Consider the following 20,360-nt stretch of genomic DNA (forward strand, 5'->3'; position numbering starts at 1 on the left):
TCTAACTATTAATAATAAAGAATAAATTTATATATTATTTGTTATTCAAAGTTTACATATTTCATTTACTTTTAAAATATTTAATTTTGAGTGGTTGAATTTTTTTTATCTTGGAGGAATTAAACAAATATAAACTCTATCTCATTATTTTAATCTAAATCAAACCAAATGTTTCTAAAAAGTCTTATCAAAAAATGAAAATAATATCTGAAGAGTGACTCTTGCATAGATAACTGATATCAACTAGATAGTATTAAAAATTTTCAATTTTTTAATAAAATGGATTTAAATGAAAACCATGTTTAAAAGAGCTGTGCAAAAAAAAATTGAAATGGTGAAACCTACAAAATGAAATAACACATTTTTATCCTTGATCATATGAAAAAAATTGGAATTCTAACTATTTAAAAGACACACAATGATTTAAAGAATGATATTAACCATCATCTACACTAAAGATAAAAGAAAAAAATAAATAAAGAACTAAAAAATAGAATTGAGAAAATAAATAAATGTTTTTATTTCATTATTGATTATTTCCTTTAAGTAAACTATTTACCAATCATAATCAAGTAGTTTACTGTTTTTTTCCATGAGTATCCTCATTAACTTTGGTTGTTTCTCGATTACCCCATCCGATCTGTGCAATATTAACTGATAAATTATAATCTGGAATTGGTCGATATTGTAGTGCACTAATATGAGTTATTTTTTAAGGAAACTGCAAAAAACTTAAAAAAAATCGAGACTGTGTGTCAGAATAACATTATAATAGTATCTTCAATAGCAAATCAAACATTTAATAATATTTTATTTCACAGTTGATATTTTTTAAGAATAAAAGTCAAGAGTGTTTTGTATTCAACAGTAATATCATTCTCCCAATGTGAATCGGTAATTTGTTCTTTAAGTTTGAATGAATATTTCAAATCATTGTTTACTCTGTCACCAACAACAGTCAACTTATCGAGTATTGTCATTAGCGAGTCTCTAGCGAATTTCAAGTCGAGTGGTTCTACACCCATGCTTTTGTCGACTCTATAGCGTCCGTCGCTTGCTCTGAGTCCATTTAAAGCGGTATCTATTCTCGTGGTTGCCAATACGAGTCTCTCCAATTTGATAGTGGTATCTTTTGCGATGGCCGTCTGTAGGTTGCAATCGTTAATGATTTCGTTGAAGAGCAGCATGAATTCCTTTGATTTAACAGTCTTGTAGATGCTTGGCCAATCGTTAACATAGCAAGCGTCGATCACCTCTTTCAACTGATTCTTCTGTGATGCATATCGTGTTGGTTTGGTGTGAGACTCAGTTTTATTGTGCTCTGCCAAAAGTAGAGCAAAATGATCTTGTGTATTCTTTAGATCTTCCAAGAGAATCGCTTTAGTATTCAGATGACTAACCTTTCCCCGATAATAATCAATAGTTGCTTTTGATATATATGAATGATTTATAAGATTAGTTTCGATATTACTTTATATTATAATGTGGTCGTTTATTTTCAAGTAATCTATTACCTACCTAAAAATAATGTAGTGATTCCAGTAACACCTATGATCGTTGATACAATTGTCTTTTTAGAAAAATTGAATTTAGAATCAGTTTTTTTTTGATCACCAGTGGTTGTTTCATCATTCATAGTTTGATGATGTTCAACACCACCATCGGTAATATTGAACTTAGTATTCGAATGAGTTGAGTAATTGTTGTATCTTAAATACAAATTATTCTTAATACTATTGCTAATGAATAGCAATTTTCTTGATTTATTTAAATTTAATGAAAACATTGTTTGATTTGAAAAAAAAAAATACTAAGAACTAAATTTCTCAAATACAATTAATTATTTAAAGTTAGATCTAATTATAAACTTTTAAGTAATAATGATGATGTGTTTTTACATAAAAATAATTCTATAAGTTTTCTGTTTTTTAGGAAAATAACAGTTTGTAAGATGGGTTGTCATTTTTCAATTAAAAATCTAATAATATTTGTTTTTTTTTGCCAGGTCATAATGAAAATCAAAAAAAAGAGATCAATGATCGGCTATAGGAAAAAGATATTTTGTTTTATGTGTTAAAAATTATGTGTTAGGTAACAAATATATTTCAAAAACAACCAATCATTATAAATCAATTAAATAAATTATTTTTTTTTTTAGATTTTTTTTTTTATAAGATATTTAAGATATTATTCTTTGTCTTTGAAATCATTTTCTTTATCTTTTGATTTCAGTCAGTACTTGAAAGATTTTAAAATCTAATAGTCTATTAAATTTTATTTCTTTTTTAATAAAAATATATTAAAAAAAAAATGGAAGAAAACCAGTGGTTTCTCTTTGGATTAGATGACATCTTACCGACTTTGAAACGTGTGGGAGATCTACCTGTCTATGGTTCTGAAGCATTCACATCATTCTCTGAATACAACACCTCTCTCAAAAAGATAGAGAAGACTCAAGATATCGATGTTATTCTTGCCAAGTTCCTCGGTGTGAATGAACCACCTATCCCATTGTTTAGTAAAGATAAATTCAAATTACCATTTTGTAATGCAGGTATGTTAGGTTATGTTATGTTATTACTAAAACTTGGTTTTATTTTAAATTGTTTGTAATTGTACAAATTTTATTAATCAAATTAAAGATCTTCAACATAACACATTGTTATATAGATGTTTAGATTGTTCTTTGAACTTCACAGCATGTGTATGTGAAGAGTGTTTTAGAAAAGGAAATCATCTGGAGGAAGGACATCATTTCACGACTCAACTCACTATTCAAGGTGCAACATGTGATTGTGGTAATCCTGATCTCTGGAAACCGAGTGGATTCTGCTGTGACCACCATGCACCCACCACCGAATCTACTCCAAGTGAACTACTCGAACCAGAAATGAGAAAGAAACTTCATCTCTTTGTTCGTTGTCTTCTTAACTTTATGTTGAATGAAGTCGAGATACTCAATATGACGAAATCCAACGATAACGCTGAGAAACAAAGAATGCAGAATCTTAAGAACCGAGTGTCTTTGGTGCTTGCATGGATTCATGGTGCCGTACAGCAATCATACCCATTGCTACATATCATTGCTGAAGAGTTGACATTGCAAACACTCGATAACAAATCATTCGATATCAACAAGCCGGTGCCATTATCCTACACCACCAAAGAAGAAGAGACTGACATACTTCCTCAACTTGCCACTGTCATTCCGATTCTAACTTATATCAGAGGTACTTTCGATCATCCAGATCTATATCAGTGTATGTATCAAACCTTATCATCACTAGTGTGCATCAGACTGTTCAAGATATACCTATTCGATGTTGTACTTGAAAACTACTCAGAGCTATCATTGAAGGTGGAAAAGTTTATATTTCTTTGTGGTTTATTCTATGATTCCGCACCAATCTATACGATGTTCTCCACTGACTATTCAAAGAATAATCTATTCCGTGTTGTTATTGCTGAATATGTAAGTTATATTGATAAACTTTACTAATTAATAATATTATCATACAATTCAATTGTTTAACTTTAACATAATCTTTTTAAATATATTATTTAGAAACAATTAATCTCAAAAAAAGAGATGTTTGATTTGAATAATGCAACTGATCGTGAAACTTTTCAAGCGATTTGTGATCCTCATACAGAGATGGCTTTCTTGATAAGATTCTTTAGAGAACAACCAATCAATCAATACATCTACAACAATGATGATATCATGCATGAATACTTTAAAGTCATCGATTTGATTCAAGATATAGTTCCATTGAAAAGAGCATTGATAAAACCAAAAGAATATGAACCAGAACCTCTCCAAGTAGCAAATGCCATTTCAAGCTGCTTTCAAAATGGTTTCAGAATATTATTGAAACGTTTTCATAGACAAAAGTGTAAGTAATTATACTAAACAAAACAAAACAAAAAACAAAATAATATTAATTAACAAACAATTCATTATTATTAATCAGTACCAACAATAAAGTATTTGAAATCAATTCTCTCTTTATTCAAAGCACCACGATCTACAAAGTATTTAACTTGTAACGAGTATGTATAAATCATAAAATTTTAAAGAGTAATATTAAAGAGCTCATTTATTCATAAATATTTATTTATTTATTTATAGTTATAAATTAATATCAAATAATATATTTAATGCAGTGGATACAGTCAGTTTATACTCACCAATCACACAAATGGCAGGTGTATACTTGTTGAGTTCACTACAACAAGATGATAACTACAGTCTTGATGTTGTGAGATCATTGATTGACAATGACAAGTTACTCTATATGATTAACCAGTCTCTCAAACCAATGATGCTTCTCTGCCAATATGGTAAATGGACCAAGAACTTGAACATCAACTTAGAAACTAGTTGCTACATGCTTTCGTCGATGTTCATAGATTTGTTTATGATTCAATACAGCTCTATCTTATTGGGTCCAAATTATTATTTGAACTTTATGATTAATTCTTTCACTTCGAATTATAAATCAAGTAAGTTTTAATTAACAAATAACAATAACAATGATAACTTTATATCTTATTAATATTAATAATTATATTTTAATTTTAAATCACCAGATGAATATACTTCATGTTGGTCTGACATGCTCAAAACTATCATTCAGATTCAACAACTTAGAATGAATCCAAAGCATACTCCTGAGAATGTACGTCACTATGCTACTCAAAGTCTAATAGCCAATAAGAAGATGGAGAAAGAAAAGTTTGTGGAATTATTGAAAAGTATACTTTATTCTGAAAAGTTGTTGGAAGATGCCATTCTCGAGATATCATCAGGTGCCAATCAACTCAACACAGAGCTGAAACTAAAGCCAGAACGTGTTAAATACTTTGATTTCTACTTCCCACTCTACCTTGACGAACCACCTATGAAAAACTACCACGAACTCATCAAAGATAATGATAACTCTCATCCATTACCAGGTGTATTGGGACCACTTCACCACAATCTCGAAGCAATCAACGATCTCTACAACGAATCACTTCTCTATCGAATTGTGTTCTTCACACTGTTACCACTTGTCCATCCACAATACAAATTGGAAGAAACATTCTCTGATTTTGAAAAGTTTAACAAATTCTCAAGTTTCCAAGAGATGCTTCAATCACAAGAAGAACTTGACAAGAGTGTCAATAATTGTCTCTATCTCTTGTGTTTGGCTCAACAACACTATTCTGAAAAACAATTCAATACTTTATCAGGTGAAGAGAAATCAACACTTTCGACTTCAATCAAATTACAATTGTCTGAAAAAGACAACAACAACACTATTAAATCATCATTTATCTCACATATTCTAACATATCACAAAGTTGGAACAACCAAAGAGAATGATGGTGAGAATAATAATAATAATAATACAACTCAATCGATGAGTATTCTTGATCTACTTATTGATCTTTTGGTGATGACCAACAAGAATAGATATGTTGACAAGAAGAAATTGATTAATCATTTGATCAATGGACTAAAGGATATCGATGAGAGTTTAGTAAATTATATCAACAATAGAAAGCCATCTGATGATATCATTAAAGGTAATGAAGACGAGAAGTTGAGATCAGATCAACTTGAGGAGGTACACAAGAGACAAAAAGAAATCAAAGAGATGATGGCACAACAACAAAAACAATTCCTTCAACTCAATGAAATCGATGAGAGTGAATCGAGTGGTCTACACGATAACAACACTCCAATCTGCGTCACATGTAGAAGTAGCACCGATACAGATACCGATCCACTCGGTGCCATGGGTAATGTTTGTGGATTCCATGCACACATCAATTCTAAACGTAACTCACTAAAGTCCTTCTGTCCTTCTTTAAAAGATAATGAATTCGGATCATACGAATTTCATACATTCGGCTCTTTCTATCCAGAGGAACTAAAAGAATCACAAATCCTCATCATAATGCAGTTCTCACCGTCTTTCAACATCAGTTGTTGTGGTCACCACATCCACAAATCATGTTTGATCAATTTGAGTGGCAAAGAATTTCAAGGTTTCCATTGTCCACTGTGTGACCGTCCAACCAATCTCATTCTCCCACCAGACAACATAAACAAACTAAAGTCATGGGGAAATGATTGTTTCATCGATGTTCTTGTGAAATCCGATATGACATTTGCTATGAATGCACCCGACGTTTCTGAGCCTTTGACAATGAAACTACTCTGGAAGTACGCATTATCCAATATCGAAACACTTGAATTGACATCTCGTCGACAAAAGAGCTACAACCGTGGAACCAGCCATGAGAACAAACCATACTTTGTTTACAATGATGCAGAATTCTCGAAAAGATTGAATACACTGACCATCATCTATCACAACATCATCAATCTCAGAGAGATTCCAGATGATCCCACTGAACTTTGGTCTGATGACAATCAATTGTATGATCCGTTCATCGTTGCAACTTTATCATTCTATCTCAATCGTTCATCCGATCCAAAAGCTCACATTAAGAAAGCATATGAAAATCTAATTTTCTGTGTGCAAGCAACAATAATGGATTCTTATAGAAGAGGAAATCCTTTGTCACCCGACGTCAACGACAGAGACAAACTTGTAAAGTTCTTCTCGAGTGTCACCGATCAATTCATTAGAAAAGCTTATCTTTTCCATCATTGCATATCATCAAGATTGCAAACTGGCAACCAATCTGAAAGCCAGCTAACATTGGAACAATTCTCTGATATTTCTTATCTGAGAACAGCACTGGACATTCCAACTTGGCAAACCACTCAAAACGAAATGATGACCAGAGAAGTTAGTATTACCTTTACAAACGGCATCAGTTTCTCAATACCGCCAAAACCAGCAAAATTCATTCCTTTACCACATTCCTATGTTGTAAGTAATTCTTATTCAATCGATTAAAAGATGATACATAATAACAAACTAATATTATTTTTATGATATGATACCAAAAGGATTTCATGGTGAAATATATGAAAGTTGCACCTCTGAACTCATGCAAGAAATCATCAACAATGAGACAAGTTTGTCTTCATTGTGGAAGTGTAATCTGTACCAATCCAATTTGTTGTCCAAATGAACTTACGATCCACACTCAATTATGTCAAAGTAGTATAGGTCTCTTCATTAAAGTTGGAATACCAGAGGTATCGTTATACTTGCTCCAATATGAGATCAAGAAATACAATGTCTATCATTGTTTGAAAGGTGAATCCAACTCTACTGACTCAAGTGTACTCAATGCAGAAGTACTTAGAGAACTCTACATCTCATGGTTAAGTGGTGAACTTCATCAAAATTGTTTGAATTTAATTGCTGGTGCACGTGAGGATCAATAAATAAATAAATAAATAAATAAATAATAATAAACAAGATGAAAATATATTTAAAATTCTTTTCATTTTTACTATTTTTTGTTTTTTTTGCTAAATTTTTGATCAAACATTGTGATCAAAGACGAAGAAAGAGAAAGTTGTTTTTAATTTAATAAAAAAAAAATACAGTGCAATCAAAAGTTTAATTTAAAACAAAAGTATAATGATAATAATTGATACTGTTCAATTTAAAAGTAAAGAAATAAATAAGAATGATAGTGATCATGCAAAAATTAGCTGTCAAAAAAATAAAAAAATAAAAAAATAATCTTAAGAAAAATATAAATAGTTCTGTTATTTTATCTATAACCACTTTGTATAAGCAATAGTAATACAATATTTATTTATTTAGGCTTTGATTAAAAAGATGAATCGAATAGTAAAGAAATTGATTTTCGAATAAAAGATTTTTATATAATAATGTTAATAAAAGTCAACATTTGTTAAATTGTAATAATATTAAACACTATTCAACAACCTCTAATCAATCACCTCTACAACAAGCAACAGAATCGTCGTCAACAAATAACAGTGATCATACTAAATCAAATGGTCAGGAAAATAATAATTCTGACAATGAAAATGAAAAGAAATCTAATTTTGCACTGATGAAGAATGTAGCTCTTATTTGTAGTATCATTGGTAAATAAATTCTACTTTATTTAAAAAATGTTTGTTTTGTTTAATAATAGAATTATTTGAAATTTCTAGGTGTGGGATACTATGCTAAAACAAACGACAGTCTGATAAATAGTCTGGTTTTATTCGAAGACAATATGTGGGATGTGCAAGACTACTATGCAAAACTAAAGTCGGATCAACAACAGCAACAGCAACAACAACAACAACCTGGTAATGTTGTCAAAGAGCAGTTCACTTATCAAAAAAATTCTCTCAACAAGTTTACAGATATATGCAATGAGAAAGAGTGGGATGTCGTAACTCAAGCTTTGAAATCACCAGAATTCATCAACCTATTCAATGAGATTATGGGCAACTACCTGTTGAGATGCGAACTACTCGACCAATTTCAACTCTATAAGCTGGTGGTTGCAATCAAGAGATTGGACTCTGCACTCAACAATATTGAAGACTTGGACCAAGTCGATGAGAAAACAGGTGTTGTTTTCAATGATGTTAGAATCGCTCGTAATACGCTGATGGTGGTGCTTGACAAAATTACTTGGTATGATATACCTATAAAGATTCGTTACCAAAGTGATTACCTCAGTGAAATCGAAAGAGGTAAGCAAGATCCCGACACCTCCAATGAATGTAATAAATTTCTTCGTCGTCTCGAAGTGAAAATCTATCAGAGAGAATACGATGATATGTTGAATGGCAGAAAAGTGAAGACTTTGTTCAAAAATAGAAAAGTTTATTAAATAAAAAATGTACATTTTTGTAAATACTCCCCAAGTTTTTGAATTCCAAAAAAAAAAAACTGTGTCCATTGTCTGTTTTTGCGGGCAAAGATATTATTTTTTTTTGTTCCCTCATCACCATTTCGCCAAATATTGGGTTTTTGAAAAGCATCGACATACCTTGTCATATTACAACGGTGCTCCTCATAAATTCATACGTCAATGTATAATAATAATAATAGTTAATAATTAATTCAAATATGAAAATAAATAATGAATAATAGTTTTATATTTTTTTTATTATTATTATTGATAGTTGATGTCAAAACACAGAATTGTGCTTTTTATAATGTAGATACACAGAAACTATATAATTTCAATGCTTTGTAAGTTAGATATCGATCATAGAGAAAAAAAAAAATTAATTCTTACAATTTATAAATCTTAATGAATCTAGAACAGGTCAATATTTTGGATCATATCAAGGATATAATTATTACTTTAATATTTGTGGTACTTCTACTCAGTGCGCTAACAGTGGTTTAACGGATTCAGCGGTGTGCTTAACTTCATCGTCAGGCAATTCCGGCTATATTAGTGCTGGTCGAGTCGACCATTTAAAGGTTCTACCATTAGGTATGCTATGAGCTATCATAATAAACAAAAATACTATAAACTCTAACTAATCTTTATTGACAAACAACCTATAAAATATATAATAAATAGATGGATTCCAAGGTGGAAAGATTGAATATTCAGATGGATTATGGTGTTATGATGTACCGTCAATCAATAGAACTACGACGATAGAGATGTACTGTGCATTTGGTCAAGATACAATAATCGATCGTGTCTATGCAAAGTCTACTTGCAACTATGTAATATCAATCTCAAGTACCTATGCTTGCCCTGTTTACTTTAAAAATTGATTCTTCAGATAACACAACACTCAATAAATCTAATCTTTTGTATCATATTCTTTAAAGTGATTGATCAGCACGGTTTTTTTTTTTTTTTTACAAACAAGATTTCGTGTCGTCGATCCGAAAAAGGAAAAAGAATTACTTTACAACTTCGACCAAACAAACTGTTTGACCAATTTTTGCTTAACACCTTCGACCAAATAAACTGTTTGGTCATCTAATATAAAAAAATAATAATAATAATAAAAAACACTTATTTTTTTTTTAAAGATACTTTAATGAAAACATTAAAAGTTGTCTTTGTTATATATATTATTACAACATATATATCTATTATAAATGGTAATAGTTGCGCTTTTTACGATACCTCTACAGGAAAACTATATAATTTCAATGCATTGTAAGTGATTTAATTCATAACACACATTAGATACTTGTTGACAATAACAATAATACTAATATTATGTTCTTTTATTCATTTTTCACTATTTAATTAAATAAAGGAGTGGTCAATATTTTAAAACTGTCCAGGGTTATGATTATTTCTTTAATATTTGTGGGTATGCAACGCATTGTGTCAATAACGGCAATCCGGGTGCTGCCTGCTGCCAAAATCCATCGCCACCCAGACCCAATTCATACACTAGTTGTGGTCAACTAAATCAAATTTCTTTTCTTCCACTTGGTAAGTTCGAGATGATAAACAATTGTTTGTGATTTGTTGATGGATCGCGATTATTAACAAACGAAAATAGATGATGGTGGCGAAGGTGGTGTGATTAAGTATTCAGGTGGACTGTGGTGCTACGCTGTGCCCAATATCAATAGATCGTTGACTATCCAGTTGAATTGTAAACGAGATCAAGAGACAACGATTACTAGACTCTACCAGAAGTCGACTTGTGTTTATGTCGTTGAGATCACCAGTAAATATGCTTGTCCAGTCGACATTAGATATGGTTTCTAGTTTTACCGACTCAGTGAAATCATTTATGGTTGGTTTGCAATCATGTTTACTCTATCAATACCACAACAATAGATAATTAAAGTGGATTATATTATCGAGTAGGTACTGATAGATATTTACATTCTCAAAGGTCATGATTAAAGATTAAAGATCATAACAATATCAACCAAATAAAGTGAATGTATAAATAAATCTATAAAGATAAACATGTTTAGAATGTTAAAATGATGATCATTTTTATTCATTTATTTATATTTAAATTGATTAGATTAGAATTATGTTGTAATATTAATTAAAGATTTATTTTATTGTTATTTTTTTAAGAATTCTATAATAGAATATTGTAATGTAATTTCATTGTCATTAGGACTGCTTTGTTTGTCGACAGTTTTAATGTTTAACAGTCTATTGTTATTCGAATTAGCTATTTTTGTTATTATATCTTCTTTGACTTGCTGTTGCAGACTGTTATCATGTATCTCTAGAGTTAAAAGTGTTGTATTGACTGACAATGACGATATAAATGATTGAATCGATGATGTTTCCTCTTCTCTATTGGTAGCATTGTAACCTCGGTAGATATTTATCTTTAGATGACACAACGACTGGTTAGATGTGATAAGCTGACCGATCGCTCTCAGATTCATCGCAAAACAATCTGTGAATTCTAGATGAGTTATAAGCGGTGAACTCAGAGTGTTTTCTTCTTCTTCTTCTTTAGAGCGCACGAGTAACAAAGGGTAATGGTGATCCGACAGTATCTGACATGACACCGAGAGTGACCGGAGTTTCCTGTTGGCAGCGAGTGCGGTGAGCAGAGGCGATGCAATCGATTCGATTGTAGATGATTGTAGCTTGGCACCATATCCATTCCAATTACAATTACGAACCGTTAGCTCTTCAAGTGTGTTGTTGGTGGCCAATAATCGACAGAACTCGATCCAATGTTCCAAGCGATTGGCATCTGGCTCTGAATTTCCTTTCTCTTGACAACCACATATTCCGTTACGAACTGTAGGCAGAGAATCTAACCTAAGAAAAGCTAATCTTGCATCTAATGATCTTACATTATCGATTGCTAATTTCAAATCACATATTTTTGAATGTTGTTCGAAATCTTGTTCATTCATCTAATTAAACTTTAAGATATGTTTGTGTGTGTCAGTGCCAGTAAAAGAAAAGCTGTTGTTTTAGGTTCAAAAATTTCATAGAATTTTAAAAGAGAAAATATACTTTGTTTCAAATAATCATTTAATCTTTATAATAAATTAGAAATGAATTATAATAACAAAAATAATAATAATAATAACAATAACAATAATAATAATGATTTACAAAGATTAGTATCATTACCACATTATCTATTGTCAAAGATAATCAATCAACTCACAGACAACTTGGATCGTATTGTTTTTAGTTTGGTTTGTAAGAAGTGGTACAATGAAAGAGATCGCTACCTATTGTTCAATAGTGATCATCTAAGAATACCTAATAGAAATAATAGTAGTAGTAGTAGTAAACCAATAAATGCATATCATGATCAAATCAATCGTTCCTATAAATCAAAGACAAATTCAAAGATCTTTTTAGGCATTTTATATCAACCATCGATAAATATAAAAGAAATAGACTATCATTTTAGAGAAGAAACCAATTGTAGTAAGTAAAGTTAAATTAAACAAAACAACAAGAACAACAACATATCTATAGTATACTAATACAAATCTTACTTTAGTAATTAGTAATGATGTTAGTCAAATAGTGATAGGTGTAACTTCAAAGAAATCATTTGATAATGAAAACAGTTTATTTGATAGGATAGAAGCTTCTCCAAATGTCAAATCTCTAAATATACTTGATAGCTATGCAACAACAAAGACAGATCGATTACCAAGTAATATCGTTGATCTTACAATGAAATCACCACATCTAATGTTGTCTCTGACAAACTCTTCTTTGGTCACACTCGATCTAATTTTAGATGGTGATAACACTGTCATTAAAACAAGTATACTGCCGAAAACATTGAAATCGATCATGTTGGGTGGTGTTCATCTAGAGATAGACTGTGTACTGCCTAATCTGGAATCACTAAACCAAACGAATACCTACTTTTCAAGATGTTACGATATCGATGAGACGACACTTCCCTATCTACCGCCAACACTGCGCAGCATCACCTTGGTTCCCAGTTGGCTAAAGTACTTCCAGCACTCGAGTAGAATCGAAACAATGCGAATATTCCAGATATCAAACAGGTCTATTGCGACGCAGGGCGATCACAATATTGCCTATCGCAATATGTACCCGAATTCGCTGACCGACCTCTCAATCTACACACTGAGGAGCTCGTTTGAAATGACAAAGTTACCGTATCAACTAAAATCTCTATCGATCACTCTCAACAATGAATCGAATAAGAAAGCGAGATACATACCCGGGGAGCCTGCGTTGCCTGGCTTTCTGGAGACACTCGATCTTGGATCACTAAACTTTGGCTTAACATATATGATATTCAGAATCAAAAGACCAGGTACACTTCCAAACACACTGAAAAAGCTCTACTTGAACAAAGGCTATGAGGAATTGTCAGAGCTAGCGGTTGGTACCATTCCTGACTCTGTAGAATTCATTGATTTCAAAGATTATACATGTAAAATTCCGAAAGGTATAATACCGCATTCAGTAAAACATATTGCCGTTACTATGCCATTCCTAAAGAATAATAAGCCACATAAACTACCAAACAGCATCAGCACAATAACAATAGAAAACAAACTGCGACTCAGAAGACTAACAAACAGCACCTTTTTAATGATGAACATCAATGACAACTCTGATTTCTCAATCATCAAATCAAAAATGATACATAAACAATTGATTAAAAAAATAAATGGTTTATAATGATGATAATAATAAAAAAAATAAGATTTTTATTTTTTTAAAGTTTGTTTGAATTGAATTATTAATAATAATAACCATGATTACTGTATTGTATTGTTGTATTGTTGCTTTGGTTATTTTATAATTTACTGATCCGGTCAGTTCGCATTTGAAACCAACAGTCGGCAGGATTGACACACACACACGCCACACACGCAGTTGTTAGTAACAACTCGTTTATCTATTTGGATGGACAGTATAGTGGTTCATGGCCTTGTTTAGAGCAAATTGGGCAATTCGGAGTGCACTTGAAGCAATGATTTTCGCTATGCACGTTTTTGTGTCCACACTTTGGGCATTCGAACATCTTTATTTGAAGTAATTAGTTATAATTGAAATATTTACGTAAAAAAATAAATCTATTAATAAAAAAATTTTAAACGATTTATATAAGTTTTAAATCCCCGACCAATCTTTTATCATAGGTTCAAAAATCTTATTTATTTCTATTTTCTAAAAAAACTTATGCAAAATCCTACCTTTTTAGGAAAATATATATTTTTTAATAAAAAAAAACAAAAAATAATTAATATTTGTATTTGTTTATTAACATTATCATTATTTTTTTAGATTTTTTGATGAAAATCCAAATATATCAAAATTTTTGTTTTTTTTAACTGCTTTTTTTTTTTGAAATTTAGAAAAAAATTATAACCCCTATGAACTCTGAGTTCAAAATATTTTTGTTTGCGAATATCTTTCAAGGTTATGTCGCGACTGTTCAAAAACTAAAAAATAAATAAAAATTTTTGTTATTAATTATTTGTTGAACAATAGATAGGTTAAATTTACTGTATCAATTGTCTATTTTAATCATATCACATCGAGTAATAAAACCCAGGGTAAATAAAAAAAAAAAACCTTTGATTATTGATTAATGTGAGAAAAAAAAATTAATTTCTTCCTTGGAATGTTTTGAAATAAAATGGTAGAGTGTGGGGTCAGAAATCTCTTCTCCTTTGGTTTAAAAAATGTGGTTTTCATATTCCTCATCATTTGATGTTCAAGTTATTTGTTAGTAAATTGTGTTGTAGCCTTTCACTTAAATGGAGCGGTTTATATTTAATTTATATTTCGACGGTCGAGAGAGCAATATTATCAAAGTCATCAAACTTGGTCTTAAAGTTCATTGATGATTTTTGTACAAATGATCTTCTTTTAACTTCTGGAAGATACCACCTGTTAGGAAAGTTGTTTGACTGATTATTATAAATAGATCAAACTATAGTTTATTTCATTTATAAAAATAACTAATATCTAGATAATAATATCAAACAAACAAATAATAATTAATGATGGAATCAACTCCCACAACACAAAAAGCTTTAGTACTTCATGCTCGTGATAAACCAATGTCGTTGGAGCAAGTACCAATTCCTCGAGCAAAAGCAGGTCAAGCAGTTGTTAGAGTGTTGGCTGCAGATATTGTACCTTATATGAATGAAGTCCTAACAGGTGCACTGCCATATCCATTGTCACTTCCAATGACACCAGGTAATACTGCCATCGGTAGAGTTCATGAAGTCGGACCTGATTCAGTACTTCTTAAACCTGGTCAATTGGTTTTGTGCGATATTACTATTCGTGGTAGAGATAATCCACATGTAACCATTCTCTTTGGTATTCATGGAGGTGGATATCCAGAAGCACAAAAGTTGATGGATGGTGAATGGAGAAATGCAACCTATGCTGAATACACCACTCTCCCACTTGAGAACCTTTATAGATTGAATGAAGATGTATTGACAAACCAATTTAAATACTCGATTTCAGATCTCTGTTTGTTACCAGTCTATCTTGTTCCTTTCGGTGGTTTATCAGATGGAGAAGTCAAGCCTGGAGAAGTTGTTATTGTAGCTCCTGCAACTGGAAGATTTGGTGGTGGTGCTGTTGCTGTTGCATTGGCAATGGGTGCAACAGTTATTGCAGCTGGTCGTAATAAGTCTGCATTGGAATTGTTGGAGAAAATCCATGGACATACTGGTAGATTAAAGACTGTTGTTGTAACTGGCGATGAAGCAGCCAACGCCAAGGCATTCAAAGAAGCATCACCAAATCCACTTGGAGCAGATGTTTACATTGATTTCTCACCATTTGCGTCTGCAGGAAACACACTCCTTAATTCGGGTGTGGCTGCATTACGTCCATCTGGTCGTGCTGTTATTATGGGCGGAGTATCAGGAAACATTACTCTACCATATCTTGATATCATGTTCAGAAGTATCCGTATACAAGGTCGTTTCATGTATGACCGTAAACATATCATCCAATTGATTCAAATGGTAGAATCTGGACTCTTGAAGCTTGGTACTCATGTTGGTGTTACAACCACAAAAGAATATAAATTAGAAACCATTAATGAAGCACTTTCAGAGGCGTCCAAGTTAACTGGATGGGGTAGTCATGTTGTGTTGCTTCCTTAAATACTTTGTCATTAGCCAAACTTAATAAAATTAGTATTAATTAGTGTATTAGATATCTTTTAATAATATTTATTGATATTGATAATTATTTTATTGTTAATTTGTATTGTAAAAAAAATATGATTGTAAGTTAAGATTGTTGTTGGAGTTTTTCATTCATTTCCTTTCTTTTCTTTAATGCTTCAATCATCTTATCTTCGTTGCTCATATTCTCTTCTGTTTTCTTTTCTTTATCGATTTGATCTACTGTGGTTGTTGTTGTTGTTGTTTCTTGTCTCTCCTTTACATATTTGGTAAAGACTGAATTGAACTCTTGGATGGTTTTCAAAATAAATTTGACCAACAAAGATAAATCATGATTGTCTCCGATGATCTTGTTGATATCTGAAACCAAATCAAGGATATTGAGCAATTGAACACCATCTTCGGTTTCAACTTGATACACCTGGAGGATATTCAAAATGGAGAGCGGTTCAGCTTTGATTGATGGATCTTTTGCCAAAAGAGACTTGATTGTTGGAACAATACTCGATTGTAATTCATCTGATAATGAGTAGATTTTCTTTGTTACAAAGTGACGAAGTGCCATTCCCAAAATATAGAGAACGTGTCTGGCACATGTTTCCAAACCTTTGGAACCGAATTTGGGAATGAAATAGTCAGAGTTTTCAAATGTTAATGCTGGAACTGATGATTGTAACTTGAATTTCGGATGAGAGTATTGCAATAACACAGAGAACACAATATCGTAGAGTAATGGTTCATTGAAGTGGTTGTTGATCACTTCAAATTGTGGAGTGAGACGATCTAGTACTGCTGGCTCTGGGAATTGTGTTGGGTTGGCGGACTTGATATTCTCATTGAGATTCTTTAGAGCAACTTGAGAGTCACCACGAATGTAATCATCGAAATAGTAGTCGAATCGTGGGTAGTACTCTGGCTTCAACTTTAGGAATTTATCTTTTCCAGTGGTAAAGGCTATCTCGTTGATCAAGGACAAAGCTTCTGCTTCTCTCATGATTTGATCTTCAACTAGTATAAGTTTCAATTCGTCAAGTAGTATATTTCTGTTGGCAATCAGATTTTGAATGGCGAATTTACGACATTTCTCATAGTTGGAATTGTTTCTAAACTGGAGGACCCAAATAAGACAAGTTAACATATCTGATAAACAATATGCATATTCCTCTATTTTAAATAAAAAAATATTAATATTAAATTAAATATGAAATTTATAGTTGATTACTTACTTGTTGATTTATAGTTTGATGTGGATGTACTGATTAATAGATTCAAATAATAATTTGAACCCAATAAAACAGATAGAAGTTGATTGTTATTAACATCCATTGGATACATTGAATTCTTATACATTAAAACGAATTCTGTAACGTTCTGATTCAATACCCATATTCCATTGACAGATTGTAATTTGACAACCGATGGTACCAAAGTAGTATTGAAAAGGAATAATAATTGGTCATTATTAAACAGTTGTTTGGATTCCAAAAGAGTCTGGTTTGTTTCCATATATAACACATTTCGAATTAATCTAGCAAAAGGAGCATGAAGAGAGAAACTATCTTTTCCACTCAAAAGATCATTACTTGGTAATTGATAACTGAAAAAATATATAAAATTAATTTTATATTAATTATTTGAAAATTAAATCTATAAAAAGTAATTTCAAACATACTTGTTAAAAGTAAAATAATTTATACTTGATGGTTTTACATATTTAAGAATCAATGGTATGTATTTTACGATTGGTACTAGTTGTTTTGAAATACAATTATTAGTATTGGTAGTTTATAATTATTAAAATAAAACTTGATATTTACATTCTAATTTCTTTAAAATGGTTTCAAAGAGACTACCAACGGCAACATGGAATATATTTTCCAATCTCAAAACAGAATAAAGATGTGGAAGAGAACCTTGTGGTGAATTGGTTTTTAGTCTTTTAATTGGGGCTAGTCCTTGCATTATGGAAAACAATTCAAGGAATTCTTCAAAAATCCAATCGTTGTTGTAGACCCATTCGACAATCTCCTTTGAATATCCAAAAAAATAAGAGATAGCAACTATATCATTGTGTGGAGCCAAGTAGTTGTTGAAAGATTCTCTATCACTTGCATCATCTAAATTAAAGACATCTTTCTTATTTAATAGAGTTTTCTAAATATATTAAAATAAATTAGAATTAATTTTATCATTTAAATTTATAAAATTAAAGCAAATGACTTACATAAAATGATAAAATAATGTGAATGAGATTGCTTGATGGGCTAGGACTTTTAGTAATCAAAGGAATGACACTTGGAATAGAATTTAGAGCCTTCCATGTCAATGCAGCTATATTTTCAGTTTTGCTTGATAGTTGAGGGTAAACCTTGAGTATTTCGCCAATATAGACTGTACTAAATGGAACGATATTGGACAAAGGATCAAACAATAACTTGGCAATGTTCATAATGTCAGGATCGGCTAAGACACCCTTCAATACTAAACCAATTGGATTCTCTTTGGTAATGGGTGGTAAGACATCACGATCATCAAGAGCTTCAAGTTCCAAGAATGGCAATGGTGTTGGTTTCAAATGGTCAAATGTTCTGGGATCCAATGATTGAAATGACATCTCCTCTGCGAAAATGTACATGATCACATAACTTTGCTTGAAGATCTCTACCAACCATTGGCAGATATCCAAGAGACGTCTTGCAACCTTGTTCAGAGCAGCTTCACCACCTTTTGCAGCGATCAACACTTGGATCTCATTTAAAATGAAATGGATGAGATATCTCATGAAAAGATGAATCGACTTTTTAAGCTCTGGCTCTATAAGATCGATTGGATAGACACTCTCTCCTTCTGTTGTAGCGTGATCACAACAAAATCCACTTGGAAGAATGGCCTCGATCTTACCACAGTCACAAGCAGAATCACCTTGAGCTGTTTGCTTGGTGTAGGTATGACCTCTTTCTATATGTTTACCTTTCTTGAAACATCCTTCACACAAGATAGCTCCAGGATTGCTTGAACAGTCCTCACATACATAAAATTCCTGTGTACAATCTTTTTATTTAAAGTTAATTAATTGCAATTCACAAATGTTATAAATGTTTTTGATATTTACTTTTTAGACAAAACGGGAATTTAGCAGCGGCTTTACCATAAACTTGGTCCATTGACTTTGGACTGCACAGGAACTTCTCAAAGATATAGTAAATATCATCGAAAGATTGAATTGATTTTAGTGAAACAGTAAAATTAGAGAATCTGAAGCCCTTGACACCATAACCAGCAGTGAGATATCCAAGTCTGCCGGCTAATGAGGAGTAGGTAGCCATTGCCTGCTTCAACTGTTGGAAGAATGGGTTGTTAGCTTCATTACCAAGACTCTCTTTATCGAGAGATTTTGCCAATAGTTCCATATAGGCATCGTAGTCAAACGGATTCTCTTCGCTGGTCGTACCAATCTTGGCTTTAAAACTAAATCCATTTTCATCTCCTTCTAATGTATAATCATCATTCTTTTTATTATTGAAATCGTCACTATCCATTTTTTAAATCTATCTTTTATTTATATTTTAAATAAACAATGATCTTTTTTTCCTTCTCTCCATTGAATATTTAAACTTTTTATTAATAATATCTTGAGATGTTTTAATTGTTATGTCATCAAAAAATAACATTTTCATCAAAAACCACCCCCAAAAAAGGGACTGATTAAATCAAAATCATCAAAATCAAGATATTTATATTAAACAATTATTGAGCATATCAATTAATTATGATTTTATTTTATTTTTTGGGTTTAACCAAGATATTTTCGGAATTAATCTAATAAAAAAAAGATTCAAATTAAAAATTTTGAGATATTTTAATTATCAAGATCAAATTGTTTAAGACTTTTTTCTCGATGATGTCACCCCTGCTAATGAAAAAACAAACTTTGCCTGGTCAAATTTCATAATACATAAAAAAAAAAATCTTATATATTTATTTTATCATAAATAGTAAATTTGTTGATCTTGCAAAATTATTTTTTCATTGTTAATTTGTATTGTTAAAAATATAATTGAAAGTTAAGATTGTTGTTGGAGTTTTTCATTCATTTCCTTTCTTTTCTTTAATGCTTCAATCAACTTATCTTCGTTGCTCATATTCTCTTCTGTTTTCTTTTCTTTATCGATTTGGTCGACTGTGGTTGTTGTTGTTTCTTGTCTCTCCTTTACATATCTGGTAAAGACTGAATTGAACTCTTGGATGGTTTTCAAAATAAATTTGACCAACAAAGATAAATCATGATTGTCTCCGATGATCTTGTTGATATCTGAAACAAAA

The 20,360-nt window shown here is 31.3% G+C and overlaps 9 protein-coding genes across 9 annotated transcripts; 6 read left to right on the plus strand and 3 right to left on the minus strand.

Moving 5' to 3' along the window:
- Positions 1-815: 815 nt before the first annotated feature.
- Positions 816-1,786, minus strand: PPL_02261 (uncharacterized protein; the record flags this gene model as incomplete). Its single annotated transcript, XM_020573253.1, has 2 exons — positions 816-1,426; positions 1,519-1,786. 2 exons carry the CDS (start codon positions 1,784-1,786, stop codon positions 816-818), a joined length of 879 nt encoding a protein of 292 aa, XP_020437370.1.
- A 524-nt stretch (positions 1,787-2,310) lies between these two features.
- On the plus strand, positions 2,311-6,920 carry PPL_02262 (uncharacterized protein; the record flags this gene model as incomplete). The annotated part of the gene is made up of 7 exons (XM_020573254.1): positions 2,311-2,554; positions 2,643-3,260; positions 3,288-3,472; positions 3,566-3,896; positions 3,975-4,053; positions 4,133-4,506; positions 4,594-6,920. 7 exons carry the CDS (start codon positions 2,311-2,313, stop codon positions 6,918-6,920), a joined length of 4,158 nt encoding a protein of 1,385 aa, XP_020437371.1.
- A 71-nt stretch (positions 6,921-6,991) lies between these two features.
- Positions 6,992-7,357, plus strand: PPL_02263 (uncharacterized protein; the record flags this gene model as incomplete). The annotated part of the gene is made up of 1 exon (XM_020573255.1): positions 6,992-7,357. The coding sequence occupies one exon, from the start codon at positions 6,992-6,994 to the stop codon at positions 7,355-7,357; it is 366 nt and encodes a 121-aa protein (XP_020437372.1).
- A 248-nt stretch (positions 7,358-7,605) lies between these two features.
- On the plus strand, positions 7,606-8,778 carry PPL_02264 (uncharacterized protein; the record flags this gene model as incomplete). The annotated part of the gene is made up of 3 exons (XM_020573256.1): positions 7,606-7,619; positions 7,827-8,035; positions 8,105-8,778. The coding sequence occupies 3 exons, from the start codon at positions 7,606-7,608 to the stop codon at positions 8,776-8,778; spliced, it is 897 nt and encodes a 298-aa protein (XP_020437373.1).
- A 252-nt stretch (positions 8,779-9,030) lies between these two features.
- On the plus strand, positions 9,031-10,647 carry PPL_02265 (uncharacterized protein; the record flags this gene model as incomplete). Its single annotated transcript, XM_020573257.1, has 6 exons — positions 9,031-9,143; positions 9,215-9,393; positions 9,484-9,651; positions 9,951-10,080; positions 10,184-10,365; positions 10,436-10,647. The coding sequence occupies 6 exons, from the start codon at positions 9,031-9,033 to the stop codon at positions 10,645-10,647; spliced, it is 984 nt and encodes a 327-aa protein (XP_020437374.1).
- A 311-nt stretch (positions 10,648-10,958) lies between these two features.
- On the minus strand, positions 10,959-11,777 carry PPL_02266 (uncharacterized protein; the record flags this gene model as incomplete). Its single annotated transcript, XM_020573258.1, has 1 exon — positions 10,959-11,777. One exon carries the CDS (start codon positions 11,775-11,777, stop codon positions 10,959-10,961), a length of 819 nt encoding a protein of 272 aa, XP_020437375.1.
- Positions 11,778-11,921: 144 nt separating this feature from the next.
- Positions 11,922-13,608, plus strand: PPL_02267 (uncharacterized protein; the record flags this gene model as incomplete). The annotated part of the gene is made up of 4 exons (XM_020573259.1): positions 11,922-12,306; positions 12,383-12,655; positions 13,223-13,543; positions 13,595-13,608. The coding sequence occupies 4 exons, from the start codon at positions 11,922-11,924 to the stop codon at positions 13,606-13,608; spliced, it is 993 nt and encodes a 330-aa protein (XP_020437376.1).
- A 1,277-nt stretch (positions 13,609-14,885) lies between these two features.
- Positions 14,886-16,013, plus strand: PPL_02268 (isopropanol dehydrogenase; the record flags this gene model as incomplete). The annotated part of the gene is made up of 1 exon (XM_020573260.1): positions 14,886-16,013. The coding sequence occupies one exon, from the start codon at positions 14,886-14,888 to the stop codon at positions 16,011-16,013; it is 1,128 nt and encodes a 375-aa protein (XP_020437377.1).
- A 130-nt stretch (positions 16,014-16,143) lies between these two features.
- On the minus strand, positions 16,144-19,576 carry PPL_02269 (uncharacterized protein; the record flags this gene model as incomplete). Its single annotated transcript, XM_020573261.1, has 6 exons — positions 16,144-17,201; positions 17,264-17,634; positions 17,710-17,785; positions 17,855-18,191; positions 18,262-19,088; positions 19,150-19,576. 6 exons carry the CDS (start codon positions 19,574-19,576, stop codon positions 16,144-16,146), a joined length of 3,096 nt encoding a protein of 1,031 aa, XP_020437378.1.
- Positions 19,577-20,360: the final 784 nt, after the last annotated feature.

Source organism: Heterostelium album (genome assembly GCF_000004825.1).
Source record: "Heterostelium album PN500 unplaced genomic scaffold PPL_scaffold2, whole genome shotgun sequence".
In the NCBI taxonomy this organism is placed as follows: domain Eukaryota; phylum Evosea; class Eumycetozoa; order Acytosteliales; family Acytosteliaceae; genus Heterostelium; species Heterostelium album.